The sequence below is a fragment of the Ochotona curzoniae genome, unplaced genomic scaffold (genome assembly GCF_017591425.1).
Source record: "Ochotona curzoniae isolate NIBS_2020 unplaced genomic scaffold, NIBS_Ocur_1.0 scaffold_4506, whole genome shotgun sequence".
In the NCBI taxonomy this organism is placed as follows: domain Eukaryota; kingdom Metazoa; phylum Chordata; class Mammalia; order Lagomorpha; family Ochotonidae; genus Ochotona; species Ochotona curzoniae.
Window position 1 is genome coordinate 76,191,356 of NW_024467119.1, and position 26,792 is coordinate 76,218,147.

Genomic DNA, 26,792 nt, shown 5'->3' on the forward strand with positions numbered 1-26,792 from the left:
ACAGACATCTATGCTTTAAGCCAAACCTTTTTGCAAATATGCTAATAAAATTGGCCCAATAATATTACCTTATGAGTGTGTCTTGATTACTAAACACAGGACTGAAAAAAAGTGTTAACTTTCCCTTCCTCATCAAGAGTAATACCCACAGTATTTTATTCTCAGGAAAAAGGTATCTACTAACTTGTGATAAACTGATGATTTTATCACTGCTCTCCAAAACATTGCAAGCTCAAGCCATTTTTGGTAATCTATTGCCTAGTTCATAGCAAATATTTATTTTTAACTCTCACCATACTCATTTATGATGACTCGAGATGGAAAGGGTAAACTTTAGTTACTCACATGTCCACTTAGTATACTCAAAGAACGGAATACAGACAAGCAGAATTAGTTCAGTTTACTCCCTTCCTATCTCATTTTTACACTCATTTCCAGCATAAAACATCTACTTCTGGTCATCTTTCTTCACTTTGTAGAACCCAAACATGTCTTCACAAAGTATTTAAACTTCCACACCTCTTAGAAAGCATCCTGTTTTCTAAGGACCTCTTGTATTTTGTCTATTTCCTGAAATTACAATAATATCTAAATCCTGATTTTGAAATAACCGTGCAATCAGAATGCCTTGAAAGTTGCATAACATCATCAAGGAAAAATAGCATCAGCAAGATCACAGACAAGAAAGGTCCAGCATGCCCCTCTCTATGTAAGATCAAAATAAGAGCTATTTGCCTGGAATGTCTGAAGCAGAGCATCAGGAAAAAACACAGTTATGGCCAAGACCTGGAGGAGTCCTGAGAAACATTCCGGCCATATACAGAAGGAATCTAGATATACAACATGTACCAGTCTAGCTCTTGAAATTAACTTCAAACTCAGAGGGACTTCACTTGGGGCGTGGGGTATAGCTATCACCAGTTCCCATTCTTACCAGGGACATATAAAACATTTGCACCTAAAGATTCCTGTAGCCTTTATAGGTTCTAATATCAGATTGGGAGCTGCTTTGTCACAGAAACAGAGACGACCCAGATCTTTGGCAGATCAAAGTCTCAACTTCCATCTCCTTGAATTTTTATCATGAGCAAGCAACAGAGACATTGCCTGAGATTTTGGCTTATCATGAGAACATGTCCCGTCCAGCAGGACAGTCAACGGGGGTCACAACCACCTAGGAGAGAATGAAGGGGACAAGAGACACGAAGAATGGACAGCAAGACAGGATGTCTGATCAAGCTGTCAGCTTATTGATTTTAATTGAGGGTTTTTATACTCTTCAGTAACTAAGGCTCAGGGAGGAAAGGAGAAACTAGGACACAAGCCATGGTCTCCAGACCGATTGTTCTTGAGCAGCCACCATATCAACCATAGTAACCAACATATCAACACCACCATATTAACCATAGTAACCAACATATCAACAATAGCATAGATAATCAGTAACAAGATGTCGGCACGTACAGCATAAATCACATTCTGAAACAGTTGCTACAAACAATTGAAGCTAAGCGTGTGTTTAGTTTCATAACTTCTTTCCCAAGCATCTAGCCAGCCGGGGGTTTTCCACTGGCCCACAGTTCTATATTCAAAATGGCTTCAGTGTGGCTACAGTACACGGCTCCTGACAAGAACAGGAATGAGGCTGACAATGACGCTGACAAATGGCCAAGGTCCTGAGCAGAAGACAGATGATGTGTCTGCACGCATCAACCCTGAGAACATATGGAAAACTGAGCCAAGGCAAATTGAAATTATATCCCTGTGAAGTCACCCGCACAGCCATCAGGGATATGTACTCCATCTGGGACCATCGGTGTCGTCAAGCTCACAATATAGCCAATAACCACTGACAGGGATCCCAGTGCACACATATGAAATAACCCCCACATAAACCAGCCCTCAGAGACTGACAGATGTGAAACCTCTGCTGCCACACCAGGCATACCTAACCTACATGGGCTCAGCAGAGCAGCCACATTCCCATTGCAACTTACAGAAATCAGCAGGCACCACACACCCAGAGTCACCAGAACACAATCTGCCTAAGAGAGCCGTATCTTAGCTGCTAACGAAGCCCCACAACTCTTCCAGCCTAGGCCAATCAGACATCTGCAGGCATTTGCAATATTGATTGCACTTAAAGAAGCCACACAGACATTGCACTGTTAACACCCATCTGGAACAAAAACCAACACAGCCTACTTCACTGACACTCTCAAATACATAACTGGAAGGAAAATCACACTGAAATGTTATAGAGGTGACTGATATGTTATACATAAATATCCACATAAAGACATAAACAGAATGTAAAAACAATGAAACATGATGTTTGCAAAGGAGCACAACTGTAGCAACAGATAACCAAAAAGAACAAACTGCATGAGAAAGAATGCAAAGTAATGAGCTCAAAGGAACTCAATGAGAGAAGATATTGCAGATGGACAACAATGAAATTAGGAAAATCATGATATGATGAGAAATTCAGCAGTGCAATAAAGATCCGATAAAAGAACTAAACATAAATCTTAGGGCTAAACAATTCAATAAATGAAATTAAAATACAAGAAAAAGTAAGAACTCCTGAGCTTGAAGGTAGATGTTTTTTAAACAAGTCACACAAAATAAGAAGAAAATAGAAAAAGAAGGAAGTATATAGCTTTATGGGACACTATTAAGTGACAGACATTTATTTTACAAGTGTCCACAAAGAGGAGGAAAATATAGAAACATTTACTCAGGAATAAATAGGGTGAGGACAGGCCACGCAGATGAAGAAGGACTCGCCCAGAAGTAGCAGAGAGGGCATGATTCCAGAAAACAGGAGAGGACAGGCCACAGCAGAGGGACACCTAAAGACCAGTGGACATGGGGACAGGTGAGCAATGCTACAGAAAACAGATGCCACAGCAGTGATCAGAGCACCAATGGCCAGGTGGGAAGTGGAGTTCACCAAGAACTCAGGAGGTGAACTCAGCCAAAGAATTGTGGGTACTGCTGATCTGTTTAATTCCAAACACAAGCAGAAGCAGAGTGGTAGAATTCAAGCACCTGGGTGTGGGAACAAGGTATATACTACAGCCAAACCCCACCAGCGCCATATTGGGTATCATTCTGAATACTGTGGCAAAGTCTCAGGGGCCCAGGGGTGGAAGGCAATGGTGAGTCGTATCAGCACTAAGCCAGGGAGAGTTCACTTCTGGCTCAAGGCATTGCACCAGTTCCACTTGGAAAACAATACCAATTCAACATTCAACAGAGTCCATCCAAGACAACTGTGGGTTGCTCACAGACCTAATTACTAGGAAGAAGAGGAAAAACAAAACAAAACATGCAACGGGCAGTACTAAAAACCCTGTAGTCTAGATTAAGCCACAACCGGTGGCTAATCCGGGGGCTGTTTGAGCCACGAGTGAAAGAAAGTCTGAATAGGCAATGCTGAAGACACAATCCGGGAGCCAGGGTTGTGGAGTTGATGGTAGAAGCCTGGCATAGGAGCCTAACCTGGAACTTGCTGGAGAGAGTGGCACGAGTGACAGCAATTGAAGAACCGAGCATTGAACAAGAACAGTAAAGTCAACCTATAGACCTGTGGACAACACAGCTTAAATACCAGCTCCAAGGAAAGGAATCTGCAAATCAGAGTTGCAAAGCCCAAGAGCGAAAGAAGAGAGACAGACGCAATGAATGAGGCTACTGACGCCTCCCCCACAAAGGAGCAAAAGTCTATGTCAACCTCAGAATTAACTGAGGAAGGCATCAAAAAACTGCCAAAGAATTTAGCACAATTATTTAAAAAACCCCTTAAACACAATGAGAAGCACATGCAAAAGTCTGAGGAATTTAAGGAATATGTTATACAGGAAATAGAACCATTGCAACAAAATAAAGCTGAATTATTAGAAATGAAAAACATAATACATCAAATTAAATATTCAATAGAAAGCCTCAATAACAGAATGAATGAGACAGGAGAACGAATCTCAGAATTCGAAGACACCTGTAAGAATGCTGAGACAGTCAAAAAGCTAGAAAAAGAACTGAATCAAGCTACCAAAACCATCCAGGGATTAGGGGACACCATCAAAAGACCAAACATAAAAGTAATGAAAGTTTCAGAAGGTGCAGAAAACACACACGCACGCGTGCACACACACACACAAATTGGAATAGACAGAGAATAACAAGGAAAGCTTGGAACCCCACAGAAAATGGTCAGCATGAACTCACACATGCCTTACTATGACATCTGCCTTGTTAAGAGTTATAAGCCAGTTTAGACTATCCCAAAATCTGTCAAGTGCAGCAAAATTAAGCTTCAATACTATAAACTGCTGAATGCTAAAAGGAAAATAGTCACGAGACAGCTGTATAGTATCCTATAGCCATTTTAAGGTGTATAGAAGCTGGTTCTGTATATAAACTAAAATTGAAATGTCAATGAAGTAGTCATAGGATGTGGTTAAGAACTTGCATTTTTTAACATATTGGTTACTCAATACCATGTCAATTAATTCCATAATGTGGTAAATTATTGTTGATGTTATGTTGGGGCTTTTAATTGATCGGGATGATATTCTGCCTGCTCTGCTTTCAGACCAGAGATGGTCTCTCCAAGAAACCATTGAATTTATCTGGACAATAAGATGCTGGACTCTATGCTTGCAACAAAAGAATCTTGACTGAACTTGAACTGTAATACTGCAACAAGGTGGAGGAATCCACCATGGGGGGAGGATATCGGGAGGGGTTGGGGGAAACCCAGAGACTATGAAACTGTGTCACATAATGCAATGTAATCATTTAAAAATAATATAAAAAAAGAAGATGCAGAAAAAGAAGCTGAGTTTAAAAAATGTGCTTAATGAGATAATAATTAAAAATATCTGTAACATGGAGGAAGAATTGGGAAACAATTCAAGAGGGGCACAAAACTCCCAAGAGTCAAATCAAAACAGTCTGGTACTGGTACAGAAACAGAGGTCAATGGAACAGAATAGAAATTCCAGAAGGGAGCCCAAAAATGTACAGCCAGACTAATTTTTGACAAGAAAACTGACAATAATTCAGGGAAAAGGTTTAGTCTCTTTAACAAATGCTGTTGGGACAATTGGATAACACTCTGCAGAAGTAACAAGGAAGACCATCACCTGTCATTTTATACCAAAATCACCTCTAAAGAGATTGAGAGCCTAAATCTGCACCCAGAGACCATCAAACTATTAGAGGAAAACTAGTAAAAGAAAGCACAAACTATTAAAGGAAGCACACTGGAAAACTTGGCATTGGCAAAGAGTTCTTAGAAAACTCAACAGAAGCATGGGCAGCCAAAGGCAAAATAAACAAATTGGACTACATCAAACTGAAAAGCTTCCGTATGGCAAAGGAAATGATCAACAAAGTAAAGAAGCAACCAACAGAATGGGAGAAAATCTTTGCACACTGTACAACTGATAGGGACTAATAGCCAGGATTTACAAAGAGCTTCAGAAGTTCAACAATGCAAAACCAACAACCCTGTGAAGAAATGGGCAAAGGAAATAAGCATGCATTTTCAAAAGAATGAATTTAAATGGCTAATAGACATATGAAAAAATGCTCAGGTTCCGTAGCTACCAGGGAAATATAAATAAAAATCACTTTGAGGTTCCACCTAACTCTAGTGAGACTGGCCTATATTCAGAACTCTGCTAACAATGCTTGCTGACATGGATGTGCAAAGGGTACACTACTCTACTGTTGTTGGGAGTGTGGGCTAATACACCACTACTGAAGGAAGGCAGTAGGGAGAATGCGAAGACAACTTAAAATTGACCTACTCAGGGGACTCAGCTATCCCCCTACTTCTGGGAATATATCCAAAGGAAATGAAATCTGCATATAAGGAATTGACCTGTAATGTTGTATTTACCGCAGCACAATAAACAATATCCAAAATGTGGAAATAATCTAGATGCCCACTGAAAGAGCAGTGGATAAAGAAGCTGTGGTAAATCAACTCCATGGAATACTACTCACCCATTGAAAAGCATGAAATTCCATCATTTGCAGCAAAATGGTCCCAACTGGAGATCATTATGTTCAGTGAAATAAGCCAATCCCAAAAGGATGAATATCATATGTTCTCTTTAATACAAGGCAAACCTCATGCAAAATACAAGATCAGTAGATATATAGGTAAATATGTATATACATATATTCATGCAGAGGAACTATATAATGCATACTAGCATACTGAGAAGTGAAGATATATTGTAGTATGTACTGCTACTCCAAAAAAAATATGGGTTTCTAAATAAATTGTTAAATATATCTTGACAATATAATGCTGGACTTTTTGTCATTCTCCATAGCTACAATATCATGACACACTTCTATAGCTTAACGATGGACTTGTGACTGTTTCTGAAGAACTCTATTGTTATAACAGTATAGGGGAAAGTTTGGGATAGAAGGGGAGTGCAGAAGAGTGGAAGAGGAAATCCCCAAGCCTAAACAACTGTGTCATGAAAGATAACTAAAAAAAAAGAAAGCAAAAAGGGAAATTTACTCAATGAAATAACTGCTAAAACCTTTCCAAAACTCAGAAAAGACATTGACATAAAGAATCAGAGTGCAGTATAGTCACACTGCTAAAAGCATAAGAAAACAGAATTCTAAAAGCATAGGGAAAAATATCAATGTTCATTCATTGATAGCAATCCCTGCTAGACCAATATCAGGTGTTTCAGCAGAGTGTCACAGCATGAAAAAAAAAAGATGATATATTTGAAAGAAAAAAGGCACAGTAATGAAGAAATGAACAAAGTAAGGTGAAAGAATGACAGGGAGAGGAAGGAAAGAGAGAAAAGAGTACAAGCAAAAACAAACACACACTATATCCAACAATGCTCTCCTTCTGAAAAGAAAAAAATATCTTCCCACAAGAGGCAAACCTTAAAGGCACCCATCTCCTGCAGACTGGCCCTATAATACAGGCTAAAGAGAATCTTTCACTAGAACACAGAAGGATAAAAGCTACCTTGGCACTGATATGGGACATTCAGAAGGAGCTCCTTCTGTCCAGCTGGTCCAGACATGGCTGTTGCAGCTGTGTGGGGATGAATTCAGTGGATGAAAGATCTCTCTCTCTCTTTCTCTCTCTGAAAGTATGTGTGTGGGGGGGGGGAGGTGGGAATATATCTGCCTTTCAAACAAATCAATAAATCATTAACAACAGAAAAAATGAGATTATATCAACTTAGAAGCCTTACACAGAAAAAAGAAATGAGTTAAGACAGCATCTTCAAGATGGAGAAAAAACTCTTGTAAACTACCTGACAAGAAATTAACATCTGCAATATACAGATTTTATATATAAATGCAACAAATAATTTAAAAACTCAGCACCAGAACAACAAGAACATTAAAAATCAGAAAATGATCCAAATAAATATTTCACAAAAGAAGATATACATAGCCAACCATGTTATAGAAAAAGATGTTCAACATTACTAATTATCAAAGAAAAACATATCAAACCACAGTGAGTATTCTGTTGTCCCTGTTAAATTGGCTATTATCAAAAAGACAAGAATAAAACTGGGCATCTGGCAAAGAGGTTAAGCTACCCACTTATATGTCTGCCTGCCATAATGAAGCACTTGACTCTAGTCTTAACTTTGCTAATATGCACCTTGGAGGCAGCATAGGACCCAGGCAGTTGTGTCCCTTCTACCCACACTGGAAACACGGACTGTGGTCTTGCCTTTGGCTTGACCCTTTGTGGAACTGGTGAAGTGAATCAGCAGATGTGAGCACTCTCAATCTCTCTCCCTGTCATTTCTCTCTCTCCCTCATCTCCATCTTTCACCTCTGTTTCCATCCTGTCTCTCCATGCTTTTAAATAAATATACAGATTATGATTATTTAAAATGAATACAAACACTTGTGAGGATGCGGAGAAAGAGGAATTTTCACACACTATCACTGGTAACGTAAACCGGAGCAGTCATTATGGAAACAAGATGGAATTTACTCAAAACTCAGAATTATTACACAATGCAACAATTTTACTACTGGGTATGTATTCAAAAGGAACGGTATCATTTTCCTTAACAGGGACATCTGCACTTCCAAAAATCCCTTTGCAACACTCTTCACTATAATGAAGACATAGAATCAACTTAAATGTCCATTGGAAGAAGGAAGAATAATGAAAATGTGGCATATATACACAATAGAACACTATTTGGCCATGAAAAGGGGGAAATTCTGTCAATCATGATGATATGGATGGAACTGGTGGATGTTAAATGAAACACACAGACAAATATCACATGTTCTCAGTCACACTGGCATACTGAAGCAAAGAAGAATCCAATCTCTTAGAGAAGAGAACAGATGCTACCAGAGGCTGGTAAGTGTGAGGAGAGGGGTATGGAGACATAATGATTAACAGGTGCCGAGGTGCCAATTGACAGGAAAAATTCTTCCTAATGTTCTATACACCATAATATGGTAACTACGATTGGTAATAATTGTGTACTTCAAAATAGAAAATGAGGTGATAAGTCAGTTACCAGAGCTGATCATCGTGGACTGAATACACGCACTGCGGTTACCACCTACTTGTGCGGGCTTCTACTCCAGCTTCATTTCCATATGGACCCTGCTGTTAAAATACACCCTAGGAGACAGTGATGACTCAAGCAGTTGGGTTCCTGCTACCCACGGGGGAGATGTGGTTTGAGTTCTTTGCTCCCAGATTTGGCCTGGTCAAGCTCAGCTGTTTTGAGCATTTGAAGAGTACACCAGTGAATGGAAGCATCCTTGCTTCTTCTGTCCCTCCCCCTTCTCCATCTCTGACAGCTTCTCAAATATATAAAATTAATAATGTTTTTGAAACACCACATGCTATTTCATAAATATGTACAATTATTATGTATCAATTAAATCTTAGAACTTTTAAAAACATGAATACAGGAAAATGCTCCACTAATAATCTTAAAGCAGAAACAAATAGGCACTATTTATTATTTCTAAAACTCTAAAAAACTATGCAATCCCATTAAATGTTTGGTTAATAATACATCTACATCTGTATTACTCCAAGCCAATTAATCTATCTGTAAAAGGTAACTAGGCACTACAAATCAAACCACACGATCTAGTAGCTTTGTTTCATGGAATTTACCCAAGTATGAAAAAAGACAACTATGTGAAGGTATCCATTATCTATCCATTTATGATGGAGACACTAATAAACAAATATCTAACTTAATTCTGTTAGATCAAGTCAACAGATTGTTGTGATGTCATAAAATGACGTTTATGAAGACTATGAAATAACTTGGAAAAATCCTTACAATATCCAAAATCAGCATTGAAAAAATATTGAAGATTATATCATTCAAAATTATCTCTATACAAATAAACATATCAAAATGTTACTGGTGATTATATCAATCAGTATCTAAACAACAACCTATCTAAACCAAGCCTGCATTAGAACCATGAGATTAACACTGTGAGATTCTGACTCAGGGCATACATTGGTAATGCTTGATTTCTTTTTCTGACTCTACTAATAAACCTTTAGCAAAACCATCATGAAAATTAGATTATAAAGAATAATGATCTGTTTCTTGTTTTATACTTTTGTTCTAATTCCCAGAAACAAACCAGTATACATTATATAAACGTACAATAATTAGACTCATTCGTGACATTAGTAGCAACCGTTATCAAGGATTTAGTTCAGATACACTCTTTAATTCTCAAATTAATTTTGCCGGTAAGTGTTAATAGTCTCATTTTATATATAAGGAAACTGACACTGAAAAAAAAATCTAGGTGGCTTCCGAGGACTATAAAATTGTAACTAGCACTGTTGAAATTCAAAGATCTCCTGATTTTACATCAAATAAAACTAAAAAGTAGACAGAAGTATGCCAAGTATGCCACACAAGGAAGTCTGGAGCTGGCAATGCCCCGTCTCAGTGGTTTGGATGACTTGAGCAACTGACTTTAGCTCTGTGTTTTCTTGCTCCTTCCAGTTACACTGTAAATATACAACCATATGACATTTACAGTCTCTATAGAGAAATGTTCAACTTTCTGCAGGATCCAAGAATACATAATAGATGAAACAATGAAATGTGTTTCAATTTTCAGATATACTGTGGTGAACTGACCTCTTTTGAATTAGAGAATCGGTACAAACTCCCTACTATTTGTCCTCCAAATGCATTTTTTCCATTTAATTGCCCTTCATCATGTCTTAATTCTGATATGATACAATCATCATTTTTAATGAGACTCTTAACTATTAAGAGTCTATATAACTCCTTCAGAATTTTTTGGGGAAGAATATGATACGCCAGGTAAGATTTATTTTAAAAATGGTTTTCACTTTAGAAGACCACCCTGTTTCTCCTCATGCCACTTATTCCCAAAATCAACAGAAAGTTGAAATAAAGACTGAATTTGAATATCTGCATTTGATATTTCACTTAAAGTTTGACCAATCAATGATCAAGAAATCAAATCAAACACTTCTCATAGAGGAGAGAAATCATTAAGCAAAATTGCATGTGAGAAAAGATGTAATAACTTAATTAGTAAGTTAATCATGTCCGAATATTAGACCCTGAGCTTGGCAGACATTTCAACAGGGAATTTCCTTTCAACTGTTAATGCTTACAGGATAATATATATTAAACATTAAATCAGTTTGAGAGTTTGGTTCAGATATTGCTACTAATTAGTTTTGGCTGATATTGAAGTATTTTGTATGCTCCATTTATAAAAACCCTGTTTGCCCATCTGTTCATAGGTTGAAAGTGATTAAAGGATACTTATTTTGGCTGTTGTAAAAGCCAAATACTTTTTAAGCAGCAAATATGTGACAAAACCGGTGCAGGTTGCCAAGATCAGAAATACATTAAGAGATCTGTGATGCCTTCCTCTCCCAATTGCTCTTCCAACCTGCATTATCAGAAAGCAAATATCACCACTTTCCTGATTAGACTAGCATTCCTACTTTGTCCAAATGCCTTGCAATTTAGATATAATTTACACAATTTGCTCTGATTTGGATCTTCTGCTACCAAGCTGTGTTGAGGGCTTTCGTTTCCTGTTCTCACAGCCTGGAAGTGGAAACATGTGATGCCCTCGTGCTTTGAATACAGAATTTGAAAGTAGCTTGGGTAACGAGAGAAACAAATCTGTGGCCTAGTTTAATCCCCTAACTGGGGTCTATTCAGTGTAGGAAACAATGTGTTATATTCATCATGAGTGATTTAGTTTTCTCTCTTTTTTTTAAGAAATGGCATAAAATAAAAGTCCATGAAATTCAACGGTTATCTCAAGATTATTTCACAACTTCATTTCCGCAACTCCCCAAGAGGTTAGCACTTCACTCTGGTAAAACCTGTTCACTTCAAAAATCGTAGGAGGGCTTCTGGAACTTTCTCAAGATGCAGTGTTCTCGAAGTGGAAGAGAGGGTCACTTTAACAGAGGCATAATTTTTAAACAGTTTAAATATCTGAATAGATGTGCTTGCTGTTTTTCTTTAAAGCCTCTCTCTCCTCACCAATGCCACCCTTTGCAAACACACTGCTGTAAGCAAAAGCAAGTGCTCGCCTCTTTGTGGCTGCTCCAAGGTGTACAGCAAGGTGTGCAACGAGGTCACACCAATGCAGAGAGAAGGCTATGCCTTTACATCTCCAAGACTACCTGGATTTCTGGGTAGGGGACACTTTACATAAATTAACCCATCACGTGAACATTTCAGGCACTAAACTGTGGAAGGCAATCAATAGGGGAGGAGACAATCAGGTCAGTCAAGGTGGCAGAAGCAATTTTCTAGCCAATTATACTTCCTTATCTATGAATTGATGGTTTCATCATTTCCACTGTTGTGGCTGCTGCTTCGACTTACTTTTTCAACACTTTTACCTTGAAATAAAACAGCAATTTTTTAAACCTTGAAATCAGTTTTAAAAACACAATCATTTCTTCCCTCTTAGCACAGATGCATATTCTGAAACAGCACTCTTTTTTTTTAACAAATTACATTGAAATTATTATTTACATAATAGAAAAAGAACAAAAAGCAGAAACATTGGTTTCATTCCAATTGAATTGATTCTGAGTAGGTGATCAAGAATACCTGTTCTACTGGTGAGGCTCAGAAGACAATTACCCTTGAAGACAACTGAGATGACTATGGTGTTTATGCCAACAGCTCAGCAGGAGTTCATGCTGCCACAGCCCAGTGACCATAGATGTCCACTTTTGACAGGACGGGGAACATGCTGAATTGTTCTCTAACTCTCAATGTAATCATTGATTCTACTTAAGTAGATTTCCGCTGCCCATCCAAACTTCAATAGTCAGTCACTGAAGACATCTCTCACATCTAACCAAAAAGGGTGGAATTTATTATGATTTGGTACATTCCAGATTAAAGGGTAACAAAATAACTTCCCACAAAAAAATATGGCGTTTCTAAAACCAACTGCTCACACTATCATTAAGATCTTATCACCAATTCCATACAGGGTTTAGGGACTCACTTCCAGATTTGGAGACAATCAATCATGAACTCAGTGATGGTCAGACAACTGTTGGTCAAGTTGTTAAGTAAAGCAAGATATGCAGACAATCTGACAGCAAAAAGAAAAGATTCATTTTGTCCCTTCGCCCTGCGCTTCTGCCTCCCTGGCACTCATCTTTCTGAGTTTCTCCATGTAAAAGTAATTGGGAATTTTATTTTCCTTGTTTGACTTCATTCGTCCTCCGTACTGCTGGGCAGGATTACTATACTTTAAGGATTAGGATGGTTGCTCGTTTTATGTCCTCACTCTCCTCGGGCATCTCCTTGCATAACTTGTATATTCCAAGCAGGAAATCATGCCCACATCAAGCCTTCTCCTGAAACTAAGCCCAGTTACAGATTTCATGCTGTTAGCTGATCACTTTGTCTGAAGCAAGCCTCAGCAAACACTAGTGGGATTCTAACCCATGCAGATGAGTGAGGAAGTAGACTCAAAACTTTCCAGGAGTTAGTTCTTCTATGTTCCAGGGCAGGAAGCAGAGCACCTCCATTCATCCTGAAGCAGATACTAATTCAGTTTATGAAAGAGCCTAGCTCTCAGTTGAGTCCTGGCTACTTTGTGGCCTCTTCAATGACCTCTATCGATGCGATGCAATGCAAGCCTCCTCCATCTCTTTGTACTTTTTCTAATCAAGTTAGACAGGGAAAACAAAAATTTGATTTCCCTGGACTTTGTTATCCAGTAAGAACCAATGTTGAAGAGGGAAGAATTAGAACAAAAGCTGCAGCTTTAAGGCAAAACATGAAGGTATGTGTAGATGTTAAAATGATAACATTAGCTGTAGATGCAGATCCTTGCTAGGTATTTTATAAGACTGTTCCTATCACAAGATCTTAGGACTATGACAGACTCAAGATACTTAACTGTCACTCTCTGTAATATTAATTAGATAACTATAGCAGGTAGCAACAGTCATCCTAGGAACTGATAGAGCTAGGGGAAATAAAACACAAGACATAGGTAACTACACACTCCAGCTTGATCCTTAAAATGTTTGCAGACTAGCAGGTCGGCATCATTTGCAGGCTTATTGGAAGTAAAATATAACAAGCTGCACTGATTTCCCCAGGCTGAAAAGAATGGCCATCAGACTGAAAAGCATAGAACAAATAATGATTTGAGACAACTGGAGCTCAGGCCAAGGAAGCATACCATAAACAAAATTGAAGCATCTCTCAATTAATTACAATTTTGGCTCAAGTGCCTAATTTTCCACATTCATCTGTTGATCTGCAGTCTCTGAAAAACCAGAGCATGAATATGATGTGAGAATTATCTAGAATGACAAATGGTCTCAGTTTCAAAATAGAGAAAGAATATAAAAACTACAGAGGATGGGCCAGAAAGTTCAGTATCAGTTTATTAGTTAGATGGCTGGTGAGAAAGGGTTTAAAGAATGATGTAACAGTGCCCAGAGTTGTGATATGGACAAAAATAATTGCCATGCACCGGAAATGGGCAGACATTTCACAAAGGAACAAACCCAAATGGCAAACAAACATATGAAAAAATGCTCCACTTCCCTGGCAATAAGGGAAATCCAAATTAAGACAACAATGAGGTACCTAACTCCAGTAAGAACGGCTCACATACAAAAAACCACCACCAACACTTGCTGGCGAGGATGTGGGGAAAAAGGAACCCTACACTGGTGGAGCTGCAGGTTGGTATAGCCTCTATGAAAATCAGCATGTAAAACACTCAAACAACTCAAAATCTGCATACCATATGATCCAGCAATAGCACTCCTAAGAATATATCCAAAACACCTGTTACATGAGAAACCAACATGCACTCCTATGTTCATAGCAGCACAATCAATAACTGCAAAAACTTGGAAGCAACCGAAATGCCCATCAACAGAAGACTGGATAAGAAAGCTATGGTTTATTTACTTCATGGAATACTACTCAGCTATTTAAACAAGTGAAATGCAGTTCTTTGTGGCCAAATGGGCTCAACTGGAAACCTCAACTGCTAAGGGAAATGAGCAAATCCCAAAAGGTTAGATGCCACATGTTTGCCTTAATTTAAGATAAAATGTTAATCTAAAAAAAAACCTGTAAACCGTAATATTATTCCAACCCCAAACAGCCTGTATCTCATGCAATAAGATATTGTGATGTAATCTATGAACAAATAATCAATGTGAGTCAGACTGCTTATGATCTGCATCAAAGAATTGTAAAACCTAATATATTTTAAGACCCTAAGCTACTCAAAAATGGGGTTGGGGAGCAGAGAAATCTTCTATCTCCCTAGAATGTGTGAGTATGACTTGAAGTATAACCTATCAGGAATATAACAGATAACTCATACACAACAGACTCAAATCAGCATTAGACAATAGTAAAACTATAAAAACATACAGGGGGAATCAAGAGCGATCCTGACAACCTCTTAACAGGAGGTTATATGCAAAGAACCAGGTGGGGGGACCTAGAGTAGAGCAGGTAGACAGGAGGAGGCTTGTATCCCAACCCTGGAGACTCCCAGATCTTCACCAGGGAATATCAGTACGTGCACCAAGGACTACATCCCAACTGCCAAGGAGTCCATGGAGAACTGGAGTGCCTTCGGAGGCGGAGAACTCTGAGGTCACCCACTCCCGCTTGGATCTACCACATGGGATGGAAGAAGTCCAAATCCTTCCTCGCAGAATCCAAGGTCATTGGAACAGCAGCCAGGAGCCCTGAGCAGTCTGCAGAAACAGAACAGTAAAGTTCCTTCGGGACTAGGGAGAGCTCTCTCTGGTCCTCTCTTGGTTCCAATTTTGGATCCCCACCCTCTCTGGCAATGACCATCAGGGTGGCTCTGGAGCGCCCCTCACCCCCCCAAAAGCAAACAAAAAATTAGAATATATAGACAGAGAACAACAAGGAAAGCTTAGAATCAGGCAGGAAATGGTCAGCATGGATTCACATATACCTTACTAGGTAGGACACAAAGATTAGTTACTTCTCACTAAGGTTTTGAAGATTTCTCTGCACACCCCTCCTGAAACTGTTCTGTACTTCAACTGTTGACATATGCCTAAAATCTCTCAAGTGCAGCAAAATTAAGCTTCAACCCTATGAACTGCTAAATACTATAATGAAAATAGACACGAGACAGCTGAATAGTAGCCTATAGCCATTTTAAGGTGTATAGCAGCCGGTTCTGTATATAAACTAAAATTGAAATCTCAATGAAAGAGTCACAAGATGTGGTTAAGAACTTGCATTTTTTTTAACATACTGGTTACTCAATACCATGTCAGTTAACTCCATAATGTCATAAATTGTTGTTGATGTTATGTTGGGGCTTTTCATTGGACGCGATGATAATTCTACCAGCTCTACCTTCAAACCAGAGATGGTCTCCCCAAGAAAACATTGCATTTATCTGGACAATAAGATGCTGGACTCTATGACTGGTATATGCTTGCAATGAAAGAATCTTGACTGGATTTGAACTGTAATACTGCAACAAGGTGGAGGAATACACCATGGGGGTAGGGCACGGGGAGGGGTTGGTGGAATCCCAGAGCCTATGAAACTGTGTCACATAATGCAATGTAATTAATAAAAAATAATAATAAATGCCATGACACACTATATTCATTTTTTTCAATTTGCTTTATTTTTACTAGGTTGTTGGGCACATAAAGAATTTTTGATGTATTCAAATGTCAGTGCCACTGTCAATATTCTCATAAAATCTCTATAAACTAGGCTGTAGGATATAAGCTGATTACGTAGACTTGGGAGATTGAATTTGCAGTGCAGTAAAATACGATGACTGAGATAAGAGTCACTGTAAGAGATTTGAGTAAAAAGAAAAGATAATGCTTTCAATTTTGAGAGGTAGTTATGGAATTCTCCAGCAGGAATTGGGAACTAGCTTCTACCTTCAATCAATAAGTAAAATGAATGGCAGATTCTTGAAGGTGGAGGGATTACCAAAAAAGATAACACAACTAATTGAAACAAATTTGTCAAGGAGCTAAATCAAATCCAATGCCATTACTTGTAGTGTTCCGCAGTTCTTGATTACGTTTTATAATTATACATACAAACGTATACAGGAATATGCAGTAACTCCTCTGACTTATGAAGGTGTTGGGTATCTTACTCCTATCACTGCAGTTACCATATGTTTCTATTTATATCCAGGTTTATCTCTATATTCTGAGTTCATAAAAGTAATGGCTTTTCTTTGTGTAAAAATTAAGGGAGGGAGAAGGAAGAAAAGGAGAACAGAATGTGAACAATACTAAAAATTAAAAAAAAAAATCTCAAGGTATGTCTTGTTTTTTCCTTCAGAATTAAAATTAACACGTTTGCTATTGGCTAACTGATGGCCAAAGCCGGGCTTCATAACTTGATTTGCAGGCCCTATGGTTGGGTTCCACTCTACATTAGATTTACTAACGCTTCCCTAAGCATTATTTAATGGTAACATTTTGTTGTTGTTTACCAAGTTGTTTAACTGTTCCTTCTATCTAGTATATCACATTTGTTTACAGGCCTATGTTTCTGAACTCATAAGTTACATAACTCTTCCATGATCCATTAATGGCTAGTTATGTCTTCCAAATTGAGGTGTCAACCAAAATATTTGGCATTATTTTGGTGGGGGGTTGTTATTCTGAGTGGTAAGTGATGAGTGAGGAGGTTGTTGAAATGTGTGTGTGTGTGTGTGTGTGTGTGTGTGTGTGTGTGTGTGTGTGTGTGTAAAAATAAAACACTCGATTTTTGGCTAGAGCAGTGCGTAAGGAATTAGAGAAGCCAAGAAGTCTGCAATTCTCCTTACTACACTGAAGAAAACTTTTGAAGGAGGCATTAAAACCAAGTGAGGATAGCAGGGATGAAAAATGAAAGAACACTTTCTGGAGACATTAGCTGAGTCTTGGAATCACTTGAGCCTGACGTGCTAAAAACACTCAAAGAACAAACACAAGCCATTTTCCATGGCCAGCAATCCCTCTTATTATGTCAAGCTTCATTTTTGCTTATGATGGCTTTAGCTACCATCCCAAAGATGATATTGTCAGCTTTTTTATATGTTTAAGGAATGGAAATTAGTAGAGGAATAAACTATAACAAGAAAATTGATAATACTAGGTGACTTCAGGGAGAGCAACACATACCTGATCAAGGGAGTTAGATATTGAGCTTAATGCAGACAACTGTCTGATTATTTGGGAAGCCCTTTGAATCAAGAATAAAGATGTCACTTGAATGAAGGAGTTATGGGCCTGGCGTGACAGTGCAGTGGCTAAGGCCTTGCATTGCTCAGGCTGGGATCCCATATGGACAACCAGTTTGTGTCTCAGAAACTGAACATCTTTCTCCCTGTATCTCCTTGTCTCTGAACATCTGCTTTTCTGGTAAAAATAATAATTAAAACTTAAAAAGAATGAACATGTTATGAATTTGTGGAGTTTTCTAGTACAATCGAAGTTGGGACCATGCTACAGAATAGAGATAATTTCAACACATTTAAGCTCTTACCATGGGCTCAGCACAATGGCGCTGTGGTTAAGGTTCTCACCTTGAATGCGCCAGGATCACATATGGGCACCAGCTCTAATCCCAGCAGCTCCACTTCCCATCCAGCTCCCTGCTTGTGGCCTGGGCAAGCAGTTGAGGACAACCCAGAGCTTTGGGACCCTGCACCCGCGTGGGAGACCTGGAAGAAGTTCCTGGCCCCTGGCTTCGGGTCAGCACAGCACAGGCTGTTGCAGCCACTTGGGGAGTGAATCAATTGGCAGAAGATCTTCCTCTCTGTATCTCCTCCTCTCTACATATCTGCCTTTTCAATAAAATAAATAATTCTTAAAAAAAAAAAGCTCTCAGCATCAAAAATTCTCCAATATCAGAACCAAAAAAAAAAAAAAAGGAGGTACACTGGAGATATGTTGTTCATAATAAATTCATTTTCAAGTAATGCTTAAGTTGGCTACTGATTCAGAAAAATCTGCTTACATAATATTTCATGATAAGCAAGCTAGCTTTCCGTTAATAAATAACAAGACTTCAGAAAAGACCAAATGAGTGTTATTACATGGATAAAAGAATTTAGTTCCTCTCAGAAAAAGATGACGATGAACAGACAGAATGATATAATTTTAGATACAAAAAGAAAACATTCAAGAACCTGTCTAAATCACTACACTGTGCAATGTGAATTTCATACTTGGATATGTGATAGATGCAGTGGTCTATTCTATTTTTTATTCTAATACATAAACATTTTAAAAATTTAATTTTGGCAATGAAAAATATATTAGCATCATCTTCTGCAACCCATTTAGTTCTGATCTGTTATAAAATATGAAGAAGGGAGAACAGAGGGGAGGGGAGGGAATTTGGAGGACGGAGGGCAGGGAGAGCCACAGCTAAAACAAAAATTGTACCAAAAAACAATAAAAAATATGAAGAAGGAAATATATAACTATTCCTTAAATATACATTTGTATGAATCATATGGAATCTTCAAATCAGAAAAATATTTCAAGAATGTAATAAAATTAGGAGTTCCAAAATAGTGAATTTTGGTTCATCAATAGTATCTTTAAATGCTTACACTGTTGCCTTACAGTCTTGAAGCCAGTTGAAGAGTAAAGGGTTAAATGCTAAGGGCCAGCCCTTCTGCCTGTAACCACAGGCATAATATTACCAACAGCGTATTTTTCCTCCGTGAACTAAAGATTGTCATTTTTCTATTGCATGTTGAAACCAATCAGATTTTTTTTAAAAAAAGCAAATGTGTGGTGTAAAATCTCAACAAGAAAGAAGAAAAAAATTTTCACTGATGTATTATTCTGCAAAGAATTGACAGTTCCATGCAAAAAGAAATCAAAAGATATAAGTATTATAGCCATGGAGTGCAATAGACTATCTGAATGAAAACAGAGACTTCTGCAATACGCTTAGAGGTACTAAACAAATCCAAGAGGCCCTCAAAAAGATTGCTTATATATAAAGTAATATCCTTTTCATATAAAATAAAAGAAGAATATCATCTCAACTGCCCAATAGATCATCATCCATATAGCTTTCAGCCCACAATTTTTGCTTAGAAATTGTGAATGAACTTGTCTATTATCTTCCTCTTCCTAATAAGCAGTTACTTTTGATATTTTAATTGAAAGGTGCCATTTTAAAATAAGAGAAGACCAGATTAAGTATAAAGAAATTAATAAGAGTATAAAAAGATAATGTTAAGGAAAAAGATCGCATTTCATAAAAAAAGTTAAGATTCTAGTTTTGCCAACGTGAAATAGCATATACTAGAATTCATACACAAATTTCATTTTTAAAAAATTAGGAATGACATATCTTTGGCTCTCTGGCTTAGAAATTTTACATTAACTATTTTACTGTATAAAAGACAGAAAAGTGGGTTTTTACCATTTTCTATTCCACTGTGTTTGACTGGCTTTCTTGGAAATGTTTGAACATAAACTTCCTCACCCTTAAAAACGATTTTTGGCTTTCTCAACCATATTTTAAACTTACAGATTTTCAGCAATCTTTTCACATTTACAGATCCTAGTCATTTAAAAGTTCTTTGCTTTAACGAAAATATCAAAGAATAAAAACCTTCATTCAAATACAAAAATATTTTTAAAATTTCATTTGTTAAATTATTTATTATAAATGTTGTAAATGAGTGAATATGAAATCAATATTTACACAACCTACTTACAATATCAAGGAAAAAGATTGTCTTCCCCAAACTAAAGAAATATGTTTAAGAACCCCCAAATAAAATAAATATCTACTATGTAAGCTTTTCAAGTGAGTTAATGATTTTAAATTTGTAAGACTCCAACATTAGAGCTGTTTGTTTAATACTGTTGCTAATGAAGCCTTATGCATACCAGATGTTAGTTTCTATAAATAAATGTATAAGGAGGACAACACCTTATTTTCTTCCTTTCTGAACACTAAAATCTTTGCAACTGACAAAACAGGAAGACATACACACAAAAGGAAAAGTTGAGTGTGAAAATTTTCCTTTTAGATTGTGATCCTGGAAGATTGGGATAAAAATAATAAGGAGCGATTTTTTTTTATCCATATAGGGCAACAACTTCCATTCCCTACCAAGAATACTAGTAGCTGCTCACATTAGCAGGAATTCCAAACCAAAAGCAGCAGCAGCTTCCTTTGCTCAGCTTCCCCACTCCCACCTTTTAAACGCCAATGAATGCTTCCTTAAAAATCCTGCTGAGTGGGTGCATAGATTGTGAAGGAGTCCATAAAGCCCGTGGGTACGTGTAAATTAATTCCATCATCTATGTTCCCATCCTATAACGAGGAAGAGAGCTGGGAAAACAGACTCTCTTGTGTTTACTGCAACCTGGCAGTGGCAATAGATGTGTGACGTATTTTCCCCCCTCAAATGCAAAAGCACTTAGAAAATGGCCAGTGCTTGATTGAAGTTGACTGATACGTAGTGGAAGGTTATAATATACTCTGTCTCATGCAGACTGTAAGGAAATCTGTAGCTGAAAATACATGGGAAAGTCCTAACAAGAAAAATCCTCCAGGCCAAGTTGTACAGGGCTCCAACACGCAGATTCTGAAGTTTCAGGGAGTGTTTATGATAGAAACAGGGCAGTAGTTGAAATGGACAAGAGGATTTCAATATTGACACTGAAAAGTAGTCTCAAATAAATATGTGTGCATGTGTGTCATATTTGAGGGTACAGGTGTTTCAGAAAGTGAAAGATAACGTGTATTGTAAAACAACATCGCAGATTGAAAACAAAACTTTTCCTTAGTCACAGTTTTACTTTACTTTCACGCTGCTTTCCCCCTTTTAAAGATATATTTGATTTTTATTGGGAAGTCAGATATACAGAGAGGAGGAGAGAAAGCAAGAAAGATCTTCTGTCCACTGGTTCACTCCCAAAGTAGCTGCAATGGCCAGAGCTGAGCCCATCCTAAGCCAAGAGCCAGGAGCCTCGGAGCCTCTTCCAGGTCTCCCACGCTGGTGCAGGGTCCACAGGCTCTGGGCCATGCTCGACTGCTTTCTTAGGCCATAAGCAGGAAGCTGGATGGAAAGTGGGGCCACCAGGATTAGAACCGGTGCCCATATATGGGATCCTGGAGCATTCAAGGTGAGGACTGTGGCAGCTAGGCAACTACGCTAAACCCCCACTGCTTCCCTCTTTTTAATGATTTATTTGAAAGGTAGACCACAATAGAAAGATAGAATGAGAGGGAAAGAGAGAGAGAGAGAAGATAAAGACAATGAAAATCTAACTACTGATACACTCCATAAACCAGGAAGAAGCCTTAAACCAGGAACTCTGTCCTGGTCTCTTACTGAGCAGCAGGAGCCCAAGCCATAGTCATCTGTTACCTGCCCCCACCTGCATGAGCAGGAAGCTGGATTAAAAGCAGAGCCACCAACACCGCAAGCAGTACTTAGCTGTGAGGTACCTGCATCCCCAACAGAAGCTTAGCACTTTGAGCCAAAGCACCACACCTCCTCCCATTTCATGCTCTTCCTCTCGTCCAGCATCTAGTCTCACGTGTCCCACCACCCTCTCTTACTCTATTCTAGTAATACTTCTAAATCACTACAGTCAGTCTTACTTAGGGTTAACAAGGTATTAAAGTTTCAGTCTACCTCCCTCAAATCATCAGAAACACTTAACATTTAAGACATAAATTACCTAAAGACAAGGTGACTATCACCCAGGGTTCACAGTCACAATTCTGTCACAGTTCTTTCACTTCTGTGAATTTGAAGAAGTTCCTAATCTTTCTGAACCTCAGATTTCTCAATTGGAGGAGAGAGGGTTGAATCAAGTCATTTCCAAAAATTTCCTTCAGACATCAACCTGTAAATGTTTCAGATATTTATACAAAGATTTTGCGAGATAACCCTACAAAACTTCGTCACAGCTCCTGATACATGCAACAGACAGCGGAGCACAGAAAGAAATGCTGAGACTTTATTTAGCTCTAGCTTCTTATAACGAACTGCAATAAACACTCATCCTTGCAGCACAATCATTTTGCATTGAAAGGCTAAACCAATTATAAATCAGTAATACCAATAAAGAAAAAGACTTCCCAGTCAAACAGAACAAGTAGAGGAGACGTGAAGGAATTATTTAACCGGGACAGTAAACATTCAATTTTCTTAAAAGTACGTCTATTTACAGGAAGATTTTTTAATAGCAAAATTCAATTTCTTTAAAAGACATAAAGTGGGCCCTGCAGGGTAGGCTAGCGGCTAAAGTCCTCGCCTTTCAAGCGCCAGGATCCCATATGAATGCCAGTCCTAATCCGGCAGCCCCACTTCCCAGCCAGCTTCCTGCTTGTGGCCTGGGAAAGCAGCCCAGGGGAGCCTAAAGCCTGGGGACCATGCACCAGCATGGGAGACCCAAAAGAGGCTGCTGGTTCCTGGCTTCAGGCTAACTCCGCTCCAGCTGTTGTACCCACTTGGGGAGTGTATCATTGAATGGAAGATCTTCCTCTCTGTCTCTCCTCCTTCCTGTATATCTGACTTCTCAATAAAAATAAATAAAACCTATTTTTTTAAAAAATGCATAAAGTACTTAGATTTTCTATTTATTTCTGTGTTAATTTTTGGAAAAAAATGCTTCCTTCTGGATGAAAATACTTGACATAATATTATTCAAATGTTTTCTTATTATCCTTTCAACATCTATAAGAATTTTCGTGATGCTGGTTGCTTCCTTAATGAGAATAGCAAGTTGTGTTTTATCCCGTCTACTTTTTAAAAATTAATTGGAGAGAAACGTAGACAGAGTTACAGACAGGGAAGCTCTCCATCTGCTTCATCTCTCCCCACATGTCTGCAACGAGCCAGCTGGGAGGCCCGGAGCCAAGTACCCAGTCCCACCTTCCCCCGTGGAGGACAAGGACACAAGCACTTGAGCCATCCCCACTGCTTCTCAGGGCCTGACCTCAGGGAAGTGGGCTCAGAAGCTGTGGCCAGGAATTGAATGCCGGCTTTGTGACTTGGTTTAGTGACGTCTTAACCAAGGTTGTAAGCACTGGGCCAAATGCTTCTTATTAGAAGCGCACGGATTTCATTAATCTTACTGAAGAAACAATTCTTGGCTTTGTTCACCTGCTACATGGTTTGTATATTTTCAGGCTCTTTGTTTTCGGTTCCATATTTATAAAGCATGTTGCCTACATGTGCAATTATAGTCGTTGGACACAGTTTTCTTCAGGTGTAAACTGGGTCAAATCAATTGATGGCTTATTTAAATCGCCTATATCTACAGTTCTAATTTTATTGTTGGTATAGTAGGTTTTATTTACGCAATAGGTCTTCTGTCATTAGGAACAAGTTAATTCTGGGGGCTTTTACAAAAGCTGCTTTAAAGCTTTTGTCTATAAATTTCAGCATTTATGATATCTTTTCTTTTGATGTAGCCACTCGCATCAATTAAAAACTACGCAGGTTGTTGCCTTAGTTTTGGAATCCCTGCAATCTCTTACATGAATACCGGGTTCAGGGGCCTGCAAGGAGTCTCAGCCCTCTGCCCTGTGAGGCTCTCTCTTTGTGAGACAGGCTCATCAGTTTCCAGTACTTTCCGCAGATCCAACTTCTGTCTTCTGACACCTCACACCGACACTTGATGCTTTCTAGGATGTAGCAATTTTACCTGCATTACCTAGGAAAAACTAAATTATCCCTTGCCCTTCCTTTCTTTCAAGACTCAGATGGCCTCTAGTTTCCATCTGTGTGGCAAAATTACGCACTGCCTTCACATTTTTTTGCATATTTTCCCACTTCATAATATAAAGTTAAGAAATCAATGTGTGCTTAACGAATTAGAAAACACCAGTGTGAAACCCACACCCATAAATTCAGAAACTTCACTCTGTGTAATTCCTTCTTTACATTCAATTCCCAATCTAGCTCCTACGAATAGTTTTTCACAAAAGTCTTCCACAAATTCAATGCATAAAGCATCAAAGCAATGTGAGAAGTTCTAGCAGAGCCACGGAAAGGCACGCTTCACAGGGAACTCTGTGGTGCCACGTGCATTGCTCTCACCTAGATATCACAAAGTGAAATTCACCTGCTGCTACTCATGCACAGTGAAGACACCTGAAACAAATACAGTCTTATTCTTGCTTGAGTCAAGTAGTCAACACTAAAAGAGATATTAACAATCTCAGTTTTCAACAACCTGCATCTTCTTAAATCTATAGATTGAAGTCAACAATTACAGTAACAGTACTGAATGAAAGCACATCAATTTATACTTTACTGCTTTTGTATAAATGATATACCTGGGTTGTGGCTTTTGTTCTGCCTTGATATGCTTTTGCTCTCTTTTCATAAGATCTTTCTAGGAAAAGAGAGAGAGAGAGAGAGAGAAGGGTTAATATAGCAGAAAAAGTTAAATGCCACATCGTTATCTACATATTTTTATTTCCATTGAAATTCTGAGATTTTATCAGAGAAACATTCAGTTATAACCTGTATTAAAAACCTAAATTTCATATGGGTACACAAACATATTAATAGAATTCTAATTGTTGGAATTTCACCATGATTCAGCCTGTATAAATACAATTGCCAATAATCATTTCACTCAGAAAATATCCTTACAAATCAATTATACATGAGCAATTATTGATTCTTTAAAAATTTAATAGCTTTCAGAAATACAGCATCTAACAAAAATTAATATAGACAAGATAAGTACCAAGAATGAATATACAAACATGGAAAAGGAACAAGAATAAACATGCAAACAACAAAAAGAAAATCAGGTTAAAAAACAAATATGAGAAACATTGTATCAAATACTTTCTGAGGTTACATGATATGTCACATAAATTTAGCTCCCAACCTCCAGTCTGCAAAAATAGTATAGACTGAACTGCCCACCCAAACCCCAAATCTATGCTAAAGCTCTAACCACCAATGTGACAATATTTACAGATAAGTGCTTTAATAAAGGAATTAAGCTTAAGTGATGTAGGAAGAGTAGTATCATAATCCACAAGGACCGGTGCCTTTCTAAGAGGAAGTGGAAACAGTAAGAAAAAAAGAAAAAAGCTTTTTGGGGCCACAAGGAGAAGTGGTCATCTTTAAGCCTGGGAGTGAGGTCTCAAGGTCAAGTCTCCTGTCACCTTGATCTTCCATAGCTCTGAGAAAACAGATAGCTAATGTTTGAACCACTCACCATGTGGCATTACAGCAGCACTAGCAAAATGACATACCAAGTAACACCACATAGCAGTTCTAACATTCACAGTGTTTCAAAGAGAAACCAGCTTATTTCCAGTGAAAACACTTTCTTATATGTACTTCAAAAAAAGACAGGAAAACTGCATTTGCTTCAACAATACCACCCCAACAAACAGGTATAATAGTTTAATGTGGGTTTTTTTTTTTTTTTAGACAATTCTACAACATTGGTCAAGAACAGAACAATTTGGGGAAATAATTCTGGAAGACTTCAGATTGGGTCTTTGCCACTCAGATCATTTGATGTGACTCAAAGATCAAATGGATACCTGGGAGGTATCTCTCTCTCTCTCAACTCTTTCCAAAAAATGAATCTTTTTCAAAACCACGACAAGCACTGGTAGATGACACAGCCATTTTGTATTATTTTGTGACAAGTACTTTACATCAAATACGTTTCAAGAAATAGGCGGATGGAATTTAAAGTGATCTTGGTCTATGACGAAAAGGCTAGAGACTGGGGGTTGTTGGTTGTCAGTTCCCTTGGAATCTGAAAGTAGACAGTACCGGGAAATCTCTTGGCTGTTTGATAATAGGGAGTGTCCATGAGACCACAAGGAAAATGTTTGTTTTCACTTTTAATATTTGAGGTTTCAACACTGGTTTGGGAAACTAAAGCCAAAAATATCTTATATTGAAACTCTCAGGAGGAAACCTAAAGGGTTGGTATAAAGATGAAATGTGAAAGAAAATGTAAAGAAAAGATACTTACTATTAAGACAAAGAGCAGCTATTTTAATGTTGTAAAACAAATCGCAAATCCCTCTTTCAGAGTTAAGCCTACAGGAGCTCTCTCAGATGCAGTCTTAGTTACATACATTAATTTAATTTATGGCATTTTTTTTAAGTCTTGAAGGCTTATCTTTCTTCTACAATTGTGTTAGAACACAACACTGACATTGAAAAACGTATGGTAATATCTCTCAATATGGGCT

The 26,792-nt window shown here is 38.1% G+C and overlaps 1 protein-coding gene across 1 annotated transcript in view; it reads right to left on the reverse strand.

Annotated features, from left to right (window-relative positions):
* The window catches only part of IQCM (IQ motif containing M), a 300,465-nt gene that overhangs the window by 171,818 nt on the left and 101,855 nt on the right, over positions 1–26,792 (reverse strand). The window contains exon 6 of the mRNA XM_040967396.1: positions 24,891–24,949. Coding sequence (XP_040823330.1) covers positions 24,891–24,949 — 59 coding nt within the window. The remainder of the gene's footprint in view (positions 1–24,890; positions 24,950–26,792) is intronic.